At 32.9% G+C, this 15,536-nt stretch overlaps 1 protein-coding gene across 3 annotated transcripts in view; it reads right to left on the bottom strand.

Annotated features, from left to right (window-relative positions):
* LOC115880309 (mitogen-activated protein kinase kinase kinase 13) overlaps positions 1–12,263 on the bottom strand; it is a 30,015-nt gene extending 17,752 nt beyond the window's left edge. The window contains exons 1-4 of one of the 3 annotated variants that reach the window (XM_030897494.1): positions 11,954–12,263; positions 9,396–9,556; positions 963–1,174; positions 460–838 (exon numbers count right to left, since the gene is read on the bottom strand). In XM_030897494.1, the coding sequence (XP_030753354.1) occupies positions 460–838; positions 963–1,174; positions 9,396–9,541 (737 nt within the window). In that variant the 5' untranslated portion in view covers positions 9,542–9,556; positions 11,954–12,263. Of the gene's footprint in view, positions 1–459; positions 839–962; positions 1,175–5,722; positions 6,028–9,395; positions 9,557–11,953 lie in introns of those variants that run through there. The other 2 variants (XM_030897496.1, XM_030897497.1) reach the window with 2 other exon arrangements.
* Positions 12,264–15,536: the final 3,273 nt, after the last annotated feature.

Genomic DNA, 15,536 nt, shown 5'->3' on the forward strand with positions numbered 1-15,536 from the left:
GGTCAGCCTGGTTATTTAGAGGGTGTTAATGCATTGGTTAGCCTGGTTATTTGGAGGGTGTTAATGCATTGGTTAGCGTGGTTATTTGGGGGGTGTTGATGCATTGGTTAGGTGGTTATTTGGTGGGGTTGTTTGGTTTTTACTACCACTTGCTTTTGGTAAATCCTAGGTTTTACCGCATTTTGGACACTTACCGTAACATTGACATCAAAATCAAATTCCTCAATGCAAAAAAACTCCCATACACCAATTTTCATCCAAATATTGACGTTACTTATTCGGAAATAATTTGGAAAAAATCGAAATAAAAATGAAACTTCTACACCCTGTATCTCCGAAACTAAGCATTTTCGGACATACATTTATACGAACTTTTTTACTTATTTTTATCTGCAGAATATACTGCCGAAGTTTCCGGTATACAGTTCGGACGACCATTAAAAAAAATCTGTTACTTACTTGGGACTCTTCAAATCCCTATGAATAATCTTGTGCATGTGCAAATAATGCATCCCACTAGCTATCTGCTTGGACCAAGCCGCCACCCTATTTATAGTGATGTCCTCCTTCTGATTCTTGAGCAAATTGAACAGAGATCCGTACGGGCAAAACTCCATCACAATACAAATACAGGGTTCCTGCGTACAAACCCCCTTAAACTTCACTATGTTGGGGTGGTTCAATTTGCGCAGGTTGATTATATCCAAGTCCTTGAGTTCCCCCACTTTTTTCACCGCAACCGGAGTGTTGTTTATGCAACCGGAAAACACGGCACCCTGACCGCCCGCACTGATGAAGTGGAGATTTGTGATTTTTTCGAAAGGTATCTCCCAGTCGTCTGCAAAAAAAAATAAATTATACCGTATGATCGAAAAAAACCGGTGTCGTGTAAGCTCGGAAACGACGTTCCAAGCTAACTCCGACAGCGTTTTTTTTATTATAAGTGTTTATATTATAACTACCTTGGCCATTTTTGTTCTCAGCTACCCCTTTGCCTATGATGTTGAGCACAGGCCGTAAACAGCCGAAGATTCCGGTCATCCAACCCGGTTTCAGGCCGTAGGCCTCCGGCTGGGGAGTGTCGGGAGAGTCTTGAATGGAGGGGGGCATGTTCACTATGGCGGCATCAGCGAGTTTTTGAAGATTGTCCAGTTCATTCTCAAATCTATCGATACTGCAATGAAAAAAATATTTATTAGCACAAAATATAATCTTTTTACTTACACATATTTTTGTTTTGGCATTGTTTTTCAATACTATTTTAGAATGTTGTATTTGTTTACTATGTTGAAGTTTGTTTTATTTCATATTTACTTAGAATAGAATTATCAAAACAGCTATTTAATGTTATTTGTAAAATATTAGTACTGTACTAGGTGATCCCAAGCGTAGAGAAACCTTGTATTCTGTTAAGTACCCCTACAATACCAGGAATCTTTTATACAGGGTCCTGCGTGTATTATACTCATTATACTCACGTGCAGGTTTTGCCTTGTAATTCAAACGGGTATTGTTGTTTTGTGAGAGTGATTTCTTTCAGTGTTTCTTTCAGAAAACTTTTTAAGATACTCGTTCGTTTAAATTCAAATAAAATTAACTCTCAACGAAAAAAACACACTTAGAAGACATGGCAGACATAGTCTCAAGAGTTATCTGTATATCTCAAGAGTTTCTTTAAGTGATTTGTATTGAAAAAAAAAAACATTTTTTTCAGTTACGGATATATTTATTAAAACAATAATATAATCAATAATTCTAAGTAAATTTATTATCAAAATAAGCTTTCGATAATTCGAGTTCTATGAAAGAAATAAGCTACATGTACATACCGGGTGTTGCATCGTCGAGCGGGACATAGGAAATCCCATGTAAATTTTAATGGGGTCAATTATTGGCTTCCCTAATTATATTAAAGAATAATTCTATTCAGGTTTATTGAAGAGCACTAAAACCCACACTCAAAAGAATAACTTTAGATATTTTTGATTAGCCCGTTTATGAGTTATCGCCGTTATGAGCACCAGTCAAGGTAAAAGATAACTGTCAAATGAAGTTGTCATTTCAGAAATTTATCTATTTAGTTCTTTATTATTATTATTAAAAACTCATACCTACATCGAAAATATTAGCTATGAATTACACTACCAAAGAAAAAGTATTGATGATTAAATGGTATTATCAAAGAAATAGTTATCAAAAGGTGTCGGACGTGTTTGCTGCTCTGTATCCGAATAGACCGATACCTGGCAAATCTACAATCGCAAGGAATATCCAGAGATTGGAGACCAAAGGTTCCCTAATAAATAACTGCAGATGTGAAACAAGGTAGGAACAAAGAGAAGATGCAAGAAATGATACCGACTTGGAAGTTTTATTGTGCGTGGAAGAGAACGATGGAAAGATCAGCACAAGGAAACTTGAGGATGAAATAGGAATAGATCACACCACAGCGTTTCGAATTTTGAAACGACATAAATTCCTTCAAATATGAAAAGCACCAAGAGCTACGAGATGGGGACGAAATACGGCGGCAGGCGTTTTGTTTTGATATGATGGAAAGAGCAAACACGGATAGGGGAATTTTTAAAATACATATGTTTCACTGACGAATGCACGTTTACCTTAAATAATGAACCCAGTGTTCAAAAGTATCGATATTGGAACAAAGAAAACCAACACAGGTTTGTCGAAACAAGGACGCAATATCCACAGAAAGTAAATGTTTGGGCGGGGATGTGACAATATTATCGGGCCAGTATTTCTTACGCGAAATTTAAATGCAGAATATTATTTGGAACTACTCGAAAATCATATTTTACCTGCTTTACATGATGCCGCTAGGGATAATCAGGAAGTTTGGTACCAAAATGGCTGCCCGGCACATAGTACCCTGGCTGTTCGGGAATATTTAGACCATAGTTTTAACGGAAACGTTATTGGCCTAAATCATACAGTAAATTGGCCAGCAAAATCTCCTGATATTTGGCCAAATGATTTCTTTCTCTGGGGCCATTTAAAAAACAGGATACACAAGGATAAAAAATACCCAAATCTAGACGAGTTAAAAATGCTATTTCTGCCGAATTCAATAGAATTTCAGTTTACCAACTAGCGAATGTAAGAAGAGAATTTTATGATCGCCTGGGTTATTGTCTAGCAGTCGATGGAGGAATATTTGAACATCTTCTTAAATCCTAAAGTTCTAACAATTTAATAGTACCTAAATTAATAAGTTATGGAATATTGTAATAATACTATAATTAACCTTGAAATTGATTACTTTATTTTACTTTAATTCATATTAATTTGTATTTATAAATACATCTTTAAGATTTCCGATGTAGGAATGAGTTTTCAATAATAATAAAGCACTAAATAGGTAAATTTCTGAAATGACAACTTCATTTGGCAGTTATCTTTTACCTTGACTGGTGCTCATAATTCAGGGCCATAAGAAAGGAGAAATATTTAAAAAGAAATCGGCGATAACTCGTAAACGAGCTAATCAAAAATATCTAAAGTTATTCTATTGAATGTGGGTTTTAGTGCTCTTCAATAAACCTAAATAGAATTATTCTCTAAAATAATTAGGGAAGCCAATAATTGACCCCATTAAAATTTACATGGGATTTCCTATGTCCCGTCCGACGATGCAACACCCGGTATATCGAACAGATGTACATTCTAAATATCTCAAACAATTTTTAATAATTATAATAAAATGCATAAACAAATCATTGAACTTTGAGGTCAAAATTAAGATTCCTTTAAACTAATACAATAATTCTTGTTTAAATATAGATTTATTTATAATTATAATTGCCGATTTTACACGTGTATGCCCAAATGTATGTATCTATTCTGATTATACATAGTTTATAGTTAAGGACGCAATTTTTATAAAATTTAAATATATTGATGACTACTATTTAAGAATGATATCTGATCTTACCAAATCTTTTTATCTGTTGCCACTATCAACGAGAGCATCATTTACGCAAAAATTATCTGGTTTACCTCACAAACGCTGCGAAAATCAGACCATTTGCCTTGTACGAGTATTTTTATTATTATTATTAATCTCAGGGTGATATGCTTTCAAGAAAGAGCAATGTGGAACAGCAACATTTTTCTCACAAGGCGAAGGTAGTTAGACAAATTGTTTTTTTGTGTCTTTGAACCTTTTTGACTGCATATAAAACGGGGTCTACATGCAAAGACTTGTCGTACGATTTACAGGCTACATTTTATATCTTGGTGTGGTCAATATCTACCTATTTTTTCCCAGACATCCTCCCTATTTTCACATTTATTTTTATGTAGGCGTTAGATATCTCCTAACAAGATTCCCTTTTATTTCACCCTTATAAAAGTAGGGGAAGCAGAGTGTGCTGAGAAAGAAAAAGTAATTTTTATTATTTACCGACCTGTGACACGCGTTCACCCCAAGAGACATCCACGACCCCAAGTGCATACAGAGAGAGAGAAAAAAAGAACTATTTTAGGGTGCATACAGTAATGTAATTAAAGAGGAATTTTCGGCCCTTTCGGAAACGATAGGGAGGTTTTTAGGACCTTTCGGGACTTTTTTTATGCGTCTGAAGATTGTTACGATACATAAAATTCACAATAGTAGTAAAATATTGTCTCTGTCCAGAGAAGCAAGTATTAATAAAGGAGTTTTAGAAATAGAAATATTAGGAAATTTTAAATTTTCAAAGTTTAATTTTATTGGACATAAAATAGCGAAAATTTAGCTAAATTTGACATAACCTTGAAACTTGAAATTCCGATGATTTAAGAATCAACATAAATTTCAACAGATTTTAAACTACTATGAACCCTGCAAGTAATACGTAGAACGAATAAAAAAAATCAAAAAACCCATCTTTTAAAAAATCTTTAGAAAAATATTCCGTTTAGCCACAAATTAAAAACATGGCAAGTATATGTACCGAAAATACGTCATTTTATTAACAGTAAATTTTACTTCAATCAATAATATTTTTATCTAAATACCCGTTTTTATCTTGAGGTAAAATAATATTCAACAGCAATCAATTCGATAAAACATCATGCTGGACCTACAACAACACCAATAAAAACAACAATAACACACAATTCTTTTGTTCACAACAATTTTATCAACATTCAGTGCAGCCTGTAAACTTTGGTACAGCGTTAATTACAGCGTATAGTATGGGGGCCTAAAATACAATTTTTTCATTTTTAAACATTCCATAAAAAATAAAAAAAGGATCTCAAAATCCCCACTTGAGTTCCGCTACTACTACAGATACAGATAGATAACACAAACTCCAATCTACGGAATTTTTATACTCAAAAATCTCATTTAATTAGGCCGATATATATTTTTTTCAATCTAGAGATAACTAAACTATCTAAAATAAAGTATTTAATTAACAAATTAATAATAATAAAATACCATTGCGCAATCCAAAAGGAGAAAAAATTTAGCTCGCCATACCCGAATATGGAGATCCCCAAAACGCGTGTCAATATATTATGATAATTTTAATTTAATCACATCACGCACTAAAGGTGGTACTATTATTTTATGACGCTGTAATACGTCAAGAGTTTACTGAAAATACATTGGAAAGATAAGAACTTTTTTTTATCTCTGTCTGTGTTTTCGATATAAAAGTATTTTAACCTGATTTTTTTACAAATTAATTATTTTTAAACATATCCAACCAACCTATTTGCGTTATTCGAGTACTCTTCCACTGTGAACACGCTCAAAACTCGTCCAGGCTTCACGCTTGGTACCTTCATAACACCGAAAATACTAGATAGATAGCTGCACATGAGGAAACACTAGCCTTGAACATCGGAAAATTCGACAGTACTATCCGAAACTTTGAGGTACTTTTTGGAGTTTTTCTCGCACGAAAAATAAGGAATTTTGACAGAATTTTTCGTGCGTTAAGTACTACGGTGTACCGACCACGTAGTTGTACGAACTGAAAAGCTACGGACGGAGTGGTACCCGCCAATGAGGAATCGGATTTGGGTTTATCTCCGGTCACAAGGTACTGAAGCGTTCGTTCGACTCGGTGGATTGTCCCGATAAAATGTAATGAATACGTTTACATCGGTGCAAGTCTGCTGAATTGACGGTACTGCCCGATAGAAACAACATACAGTGGTGGCCAAAAGTATGGAAACTTTTTACTTTTTAAAATATCACAGAAAATATTGCTATGCTTAAACTTTCAGGAATATAAATGAACAGCTTATCAGCAAATAAAAGTATTCCAAAAATTACACAGCGAAAAAAATCTGTTTAGCAGTTTTTGTAGGAGAACAATAGATTTCTTGTGGCCAAAAGTATGGAAACCATAAATAAATACATTAAAATTATTTAGTTTAAGCTGATAAACGGTACGATTTGCTTCAGATAAATATAAACATCATGCCCAAGTCTAAATATTTCTCTACGGATTTAAAAAATAAAATAGTTGAATTATACAAGAGCGGTTATAAACAAATTCAAATAAGTAAAACTTTAAACATTTTAAAAGGCACCGTTTCGAAAATAATTCATAAATTTAATAAAACGAAGACCAAGAAAGTTGTGTAACAGGACAATGAAAGTAATGAAGAGAATATCAATGGGAGATCCAAGAAAAACATCCACAGACATTTCTCGAGAAATGGGTGAAAGGGGAATATCGGTGTCTGCACGCACGGTGAGAAGAAGGTTGGATGACATGGGACTTTTTGGAAGAGTTGCGGTGAAGAAACCACTGATATCAAAGAAAAATAGGATGGCCCGCTTTAAATTTGCTCAAGATCATCTCACCTGGTCTTATCAGAAATGGAATACTGTACTGTTTAGCGACGAAAGCAAGTTTCAACTGTTTGGTAGTGACGGGAGACATTATGTCCGAAGACCAAAATGTACACGGTACAGACACAAGTACCAGATGCCCACAGTAAAACATGGGGGTGGGAGTATAATGGTATGGGGGTGTTTTTCTCGCTCAGGTGTTGGTCCTCTTGTTAAAATTGATGGGATAATGGACCGTTTTTTGTACAAAGACATATTGGAGAATAATATGCTGCCTCATGCTGATGAAGAAATGCTACTCAGATGGTTGTTCCAGCCAGACAATGATCCCAAGCACAAATCTCGGTTTGTTCAAAATTGGTTAAATGAACATAATGTTCCACTAATGGATTGGCCCTCACAGTCTCCGGATCTTAACCCCATAGAAAATTTAGGGACCATTTGGATAGCAAAATTCGAAGCCATTCTATTTCAAATAAAAAATGAATTATGGGAAGTGCTAAAAACTGAATGGGCGGCCATTTCCAATAAAGATTGTACGAGATTGATCGATTCGATGCCACGAAGATGTAGAGAAGTAATTAATTCAAAGGGATATTCCACTAAATATTAGTAATTTTTATATTATCTTGAATTTTAATAAACATTCTTCTTAAGTTTCCATACTTTTGACCAAGAAAATATTCATAATTTTTTATATATTTTTTGATACCTGTAATTTTTTATTTAAATGTATTAGGTTTTGTAGGAAATTATTTGTAGGTCACGATTATATAAGTCTTTTTATTTCATATTTTAATTTCTCAGCCTAAATGACAAATTAAAAAAGTTTCCATACTTTTGGCCACCACTGTAGGTAGTATCTTTGAAGGGTCAATTTTCGTTTAGCTGAAATCAGTTATTAGAAAAAAAAATGTGTCTTTAAAAAGCTACTATGAACCACGGAAAACACAAATTTTCCTGCGGAAATGCGTAATTTCCAAATTTCGCACTTTAGAATAACTGAAATCTGCTATAAAAAAAATACATTTTGCGTTTTAATTTTAATATTTTTCTGAACAATATAACCACGAAAATTTTCCTGCGGAAATAAGCTGTTTTCATTTTCTAAGGAAATTTATTAGACTTTAGAATAGCTGAAATCAGTTATATAAAAAATAAATATATTTTTGCCTTTTAGAAACATTCACGAATTGAGGAAAATAAAAATTTTCCTGCGGAAATAAACTGTATCCATTTTCTGAGGAAATTTAATAGACTTTAGAATAGCTGAAATCAGTTATATGAAAAATAAATATATTTTTGCCTTTTAGAAGCGCTTACAAACTCAGGAAAATAAAAAATTTCCTGCGGAAATGCTTGATTTCCATTTTCCATTTTTGTAAGCATAAATACATAAAATATTATCTGTTCATCACTTTTGAACCAAAAAAAATCATTTAAAAGTGTCTAAAATGCTAACCAATCTAATAATAAATCTAATACTATTTTTACAAAATCACAGTTAATTATTAAAATATAAAAACCACAGCTTAACACCCTCCACAAAGAAAAGCTAACCGAAGCAACCCAAATCCTAACCAATCTAATAATATTTTTGCAAAATCATCATTTAAGTGTTATTAGCTTCTTTGTAAACCTACTCGCTTGTTCCCAATGATTACGTTCAATTCTTCTGCGCTTTTATCGCATTTTGTTTGTTTATTTTGTCAATTATTGTGCGACGTCCTTGACAAATCGTGCGATAAACATAACAATCTGGTTAGGTTATTAAATCCCCCTGATATAATCCCTTTTTATTTCATCCCTTCTAAAAAGAGGTAAAAATCATATATCTGCAGGGTGTTTCAATAACCCTTTTCCAATTTTTATGCTTCATTTAGATAGAAATACATTTTTTATTGTTATTTTGGGAAACTAAAGTCTGATTAACGAATCAGGGAAGATTTTGACAGATGACACCAAAAAAATGACAGAAAATACAATGTACCTGTCAGTTAAAATGACAGTGACACAAGTGTCACTGTCATGTATTCTCGGGCTGGATAGACTTTAGCTGAATTATGATATGATGTATGCATAATTATTATACCATGGAAATAAAGAAAAACAAAGATTAATACTAACTGTATTATAAATTTAAACTTAGTTCTTGATTACTAATTCCAACTATTTTTATGGTAAAATTGGTAATGAAAAATAAGAACAAAGGCATGTTTAAAAATACAAGAGTAGTCTAATATCTTTAAATATATTTTTTAGACAAATGTTTCAAACATGGAATGGGTTGAAACATCGGTTGTCTTAATTTATGCATTAAAATATTTTACACAGCCTGCAAGTGATAAACAAGCACAACGAAATAAAGAAAATTAAAACAGTTCGAACAAAAGAGAGACGAATAAAATAAAAAATGAGAACAATGAAGAGCAAGGTACTGTTTCCCATGGTACTAACGTCGATACAATCGCAACAGGAAAACCAAGCTGTATAGCATAGCACTGAACACTGAACGTTCTAGGCTTTGTACTGGCAATTTTCATCTTTTTTTTTTTCATTCTTTATACAAGATACTCACCAGCCAGCATCCAATTCGTCCTGATTGGGCAGTGACAAAACACACCCTTCATCGTCTTCGTCTCTTCGAAACGTCGGCTGTAGTACCGCCGGTGCTGAACTGGGTGGCAAAACTCCCCTTTCCAGAGTTCCTTCGGGAGTGTGCATAGTAGGCCCGAACTACTGCAACATAAAACGACAAAAATGGAATTTTTGAGAGTGTAATATACCGAGCGTTCCCAGTATTCCAAGGAAAGAATTCAGTCACAAATACGAAGTTAAGAATAAATTTACTTAACTATAATAAAAATTCGCTAGAACAATTACTATTACATTAACTGTACGATTTTAAACAACACCCCATATATATTACAGGATATTTAAAATATCTTAAACCATGTTAACATATTTCAACATAAAAATGTCAATAAAGAATTTAAGTTAAACATTCGTTTGAATGGTAAAATATATCTTATGTAGACAAAACCAAGAGTAATCTCTGTCAAGAATTAGAATTCTACCATAGACAGCTGTTAAATGTCATTTTAACTCAAAAAAAACCAGTGCCACTACCCATAATCAACCGAAAGTTGTATCAGATTGGGTACTACTATTTAATATATTTTTAAGTCTATTTACTACTCTAAAAATGCAAACTTCTAAAGTTTCTATAGCAACAAATTACTCCATTTTAACAGGGTTATTGAGACATCCAGTATAATATATTGTAAACCACCCTGTACACACTTAAACCTTTCAAATCCCTTATGGTCCGCATCGAATTTTTTACAATCTTCTAGGCAAAGAAAAAAACGTGCAAATATTACGTAAACGGTCTAGTTTACGTTAGCAGTACCGCTTTTGGACCAGATGTGATAGTTTCTTAGCCGTTCACTTTAATACTAGTACCATATTGTACACGGATAAAAATATTGTCTCTAATTCAATAATACGTGTACCCAATATACGAATAGCCAACAAAAAAATCCATATTTTAAATCATGTGTTTAAAGCATTTTTGTACGAACTATATAAAATTTCAAAAGTACAAAATACATGAAAATTACCTACGTGACTAATTAAAATGTTGAACTTAACGTATTATGCATATTTCATGTATTTCTGTGTGCACTATACCTAGGTAAATAAAATAAAATATCATAGTATGAAAGTCATAAGACTGTCGATTCGGGAGAATATTTCTACCAAATCAGAGTCTCTTTATACGTCTAGCCAATGAAAAAATATGCGTATTTTAGAACAAGTGTTTCAAGCATTTCTGTACGAACTATACATGGAAAAAACTTTAAAAATTCGAAATACATTCATAAAATTTACCTACGTGGCTGTTATAGTAACAGAAATATTATTTTAGATTTGGAATCTTGAACTTATGTAATTTTAATGTATGAAAGTAATATTGCTGTCGATTCGAGAGAATACCTATTTTTATTCGTATCCAAATCAGAGTAATTCTAGATGTCTGGCCAGTAGAAAAGAACATCCGTACTTTGGATCATGTGTTTCAAGCATTTCTGTACGGACTATACATGAAATAAAACATTAAAAAACATTGAAAATGACCTATGTGGCTATTGCAACAAGAGATATTTCTCTATGTTTAGTCTGTCCAAAGACAAGATACACGACAGTGACAGTTATCCGAGACATTTTTTGATTCACAGGAAAATAGTATTTTCTGTATATGTTTCTATATATTTCAAGTATTTCTGTATGCACTATAGATATAAAAAAAATCATAATATCGAAATGTATGAAATGCATATCTTGCTGTCGATTAGAGATAATATTTTTATTTGTGTAATAATAATATTAACGGTTTTTAACGTTCGGTACCGATTTCGCAAAATGCGTAACGCACAATTAACTTTATCCATAACAAGCTATAGTAATTAAACTATACCCTACAAGCGAATTTTCACCTAAATAAATATTAAATGACTTAAAAACTCTAATTTGGAATTTCAAAAACATATTTAATTATATTATTTTAGCTGGATACATCTAATTAGCAATGTTCAGATATTAATACAGTCAAAATCGTTTAAAAATTTCTAATTTATAAGCTCAGTAAGGTCAGCCAATAATAATTAGAAAATCCTTCAAAGAAAAATAGTTATTTATTTAAAAAAAATAGATATTTTTTAAATAATGTCAAAATAGAAACATTCATAACCATTTCAAACCATTGAATAACTTATAGATACATAGATTTTCTTTATATTCTTTTACTAATCTTGATACAAATCTTTTTTTTAACTGAAGTAGACCTGCTTTAGTTTGCATTTAATTTCAGATAACTTTAGGCAGTGCTACTTTATTTTTTCTATCTGTAATATATGTAACTCTAAGAGAAACTATACGTATATAGATCAGTATCAATTTAAAAAAAAATAATATTTTTTCAACATATCATAGGTGCGTTCATGGCGTGACCTACTATAGGAATCTCGACCGTCCATTCCACACCAATTAGCAAATATACCTTGCATAACATATTATATTTCGCACCCATGTAAATAAAAAATTCCTCCAAACCATATTAAAATATTTATTTACCTTTTCTTTGAACAAGTTGAGAAGAAAAATCCCTTACAACACAAACTGCTGCATAATAATAATATTACTGTGGTGACCGACGATCTTTAGCGCACTTTCACACAACTCGGGACCATGCCCATGCTACACAGAGGTTTTATCCATACATAAAAGGGGTGAAATCGCGGGAATCACTAAAAGGAGTAGTGTTTTTAAGCAGGATTTTAGCACGAACACTCTCACAAAAACACCCACAATCCTGCTGTGAATTTCTGAGCAGCGCGCAACAATATGGCGCACTGTACGCGCTCGTTCCGTCAAAGAAACCGTTCAATAACTGAATTCCCTTCTTTTCCGTCTATATGCTATTGTGGCCATCAACATCGGAAAGAGGTTCGATCGTTTTAACACTCCTGAACTGATCCTGAACTACTCCGGAAAACCTTAAACCCATTTTAATCTGATTTTTTCAAAGAAAAACCGAACTTTTAGACGAAATTTTGATGGGAAAACGTTAAATTTATGTTTTTCCAATGGAAATTCGATAAAATATGGGTGTTTTTAGTGAAAATGTTAGGGGAAGAGTAGATAGTTGTCTTCGTCTAGATGGCGCGACGGTAGTGGCTCCGACGCGGTGATGAAAAAGAGCGGAAAACAAAGAAAAAGATGGAAAAAGGATAATAAACTGCGACCGGCGAAGATGGATGGTTTTGTTGGGTGAAACAGGACAACCCGCACCATAAAAATGCTTAAAATTTACCATAGAAACCCTATTTTGATTATTTTGATCATATCAACCCCTGTCTTACGCAAAGGCGTAACTGAAAAATCGGAAAAAATTGTTGAGAGTTCCCTACAAGTACAACCCTTATCTCATGAAGTGCTGAAACTGTATCTATCACAGTAGTTATTTTTATACAGGGTGAAATAAGTGCAAATATTTTTGGGGTAGTATATTTCTGCCCTAGAAACACGGATTAAAATTTGGAGTTGTGTTTTTAGTTTTAAGTTAAAAAAAAACATAATTTCTTGATAATGTGGCAACATACCGGGTGTTGCATCGTCGAGCGGGACATAGGAAATCCCATGTAAATTTTAATGGGGTCAATTATTGGCTTCCCTAATTATTTTAGAGAATAATTTTATTTAGATTTATTGAAGAGCACTAAAACCCACACTCAAAAGAATAACTTTAGATATTTTTGATTAGCCCGTTTACGAGTTATCGCCGATTTCTTTTTAAAAATTGCTCCTTTCTTATGGTCCTCTATTTACTTATGAGCACCAGTCAAGGTAAAAGATAACTGTCAAATGAAGTTGTCATTTCAGAAATTTATCTATTTTGTGCTTTATTATTATTATTAAAAACTCATACCTACATCGAAAATATTAGCCATGAATTAGACTACCGAAGAAAAAGTATTGATGATTAAATGGTATTATCAAGGAAATAGTTATCAAAAGATATCGGACATGTTTGCTGCTCTGTATCCGAATAGACCGATACCTGTAAAATCTACAATCGCAAGGAATATCCAGAGATTTGAGACCAAAGATACCCTAATAAATAACTGCAGATGTGAAGCAAGGCAGGAACAAAGAGAAGATGCAAGAAATGATACCGACTTGGAAATTTTATTGTGCGAGGAAGAGAATGATGGAAAGATCAGCACAAGGAAACTTGAGGATGAAATAGGAATAGATCACACTACAGCGTTTCGAATTTTGAAACGACATAAATACTATTCCTTCAAATATGAACAGCACCAAGAGCTACGAGATGGGGACGAAATACAGTGGCAGGCGTTTTGTTTTGATATGATGGAAAGAGCAAACACAGATAGGGAATTTTAAAAAAACATATGTTTCACTGACGAATTCACGTTTACCTTAAATAATAAACCCAATGTTCAAAATTATCGATATTGGAACAAAGAAAACCAACACAGGTTTGTCGAAACAAGGACGCAATATCCACAGAAAGTAAATGTTTGGGCAGGGATATTCGGACACAATATTATCGGGCCATTATTTCTTACGCGAAATTTAAATGCAGAATATTATTTGGAACTACTCGAAAATCATATTTTACCTGCTTTTCATGATGCCGCTAGGGAAAATCAGGAAGTTTGGTACCAAATGGATGGCTGCCCGGCACATAGTACCCTGGCTGTTCGGGAATATTTAGAAAATAGTTTTAACGGAAACGTTATTGTCCTAAATCATACAGTAAATTGGCCAGCAAGGTCTCCTGATTTTTCGCCAAATGATTTCTTTCTCAGGGGCCATTTAAAAAACAGTATATACAAGGATAAAAAATACCCAAATCTAAACGAGTTAAAAAATGCTATTTCTGCCGAATGCAATAGAATTTCCGTTTACCAACTAGCGAATGTAAGAAGAGAATTTTATGATCGCCTGTGTTATTGTCTAGCAGTCGATGGAGGAATATTTGAACATCTTCTTAAATCCTAAAGTTCTAACAATTTAATAGTACCTAAATTAATAAATTATTGAATATTGTAATAATACTATAATTAACCTTGTAATTGATTACTTTATTTTACTTTAATTCATGTTAATTTGTATTTATAAATACATCTTTAAGATTTCCGATGTGGGAATGAGTTTTCAATAATAATAAAGCACTAAATAGGTAAATTTCTGAAATGACAACTTCATTTGACAGTTATCTTTTACCTTGACTGGTGCTCATAAGTAAATACAGGGCCATAAGAAAGGAGAAATATTTAAAAAGAAATCGGCGATAACTCGTAAACGAGCTAATCAAAAATATCTAAAGTTATTCTTTTGAACGTGGGTTTTAGTGCTCTTCAATAAACCTAAATAGAATTATTCTCTAAAATAATTAGGGAAGCCAATAATTGACCCCATTAAAATTTACATGGGATTTCCTATGTCCCGTCCGACGATGCAAAACCCGGTATAAGTAATAGATTAAATTTACAAGAAGGAAAACTCAGACAAGATCCAGTGGTTCTCAAAGTTTAAGCAAAAAATATATTTTTTTTTATTTTCGAAGTAGAATAACTCGGTTATTTTGGACTTATTTGAAAAACGGTATAGAGAAAATATGTTTCTTTTATCGAGATCGACCAGCCCTGAAAATATTTGCACTTATTTAAGGCTCATACTGAGTGTTTCCATATTCTGACAACTAAATATTGTATATTGGTTTCAAGTCTTTCCCTTTATTTTGTATTAGAGCTCACCAAAAATTTCGCAATTTTTTTCAATTGAATGTATAATCAAGTGTTCCTGATTTGGTCCACTCGCTAAATAGCTTTGGTCACCTATTTTATTGGTGCTGAGTGGCTATGACCGGGACCGAGGGATACCATGATGGTAATTAGACATGGCGAGTTGTTTGGGTTCACCTAACATCCTCCGAAACAGGTACAAATGTGTACCTTGGCAAAAGGTCTTCGAAAAACACAATGGAAAAAACCCCGCGTCGTTCTGCTGCATTTATAATACCTATACCGACTATAAAATTGTGTTATATAGTCATTTCTGTTGACTTTTTACATAATATTCTTCAGTTTTATAATTTTAATTTAAACGTTATTATAATTTTAAGAAA

This window comes from Sitophilus oryzae, unplaced genomic scaffold, assembly GCF_002938485.1.
Source record: "Sitophilus oryzae breed Bouriz unplaced genomic scaffold, Soryzae_2.0 scaffold_1621_pilon_pilon, whole genome shotgun sequence".
Taxonomy (NCBI): Eukaryota; Metazoa; Arthropoda; class Insecta; order Coleoptera; family Curculionidae; genus Sitophilus; species Sitophilus oryzae.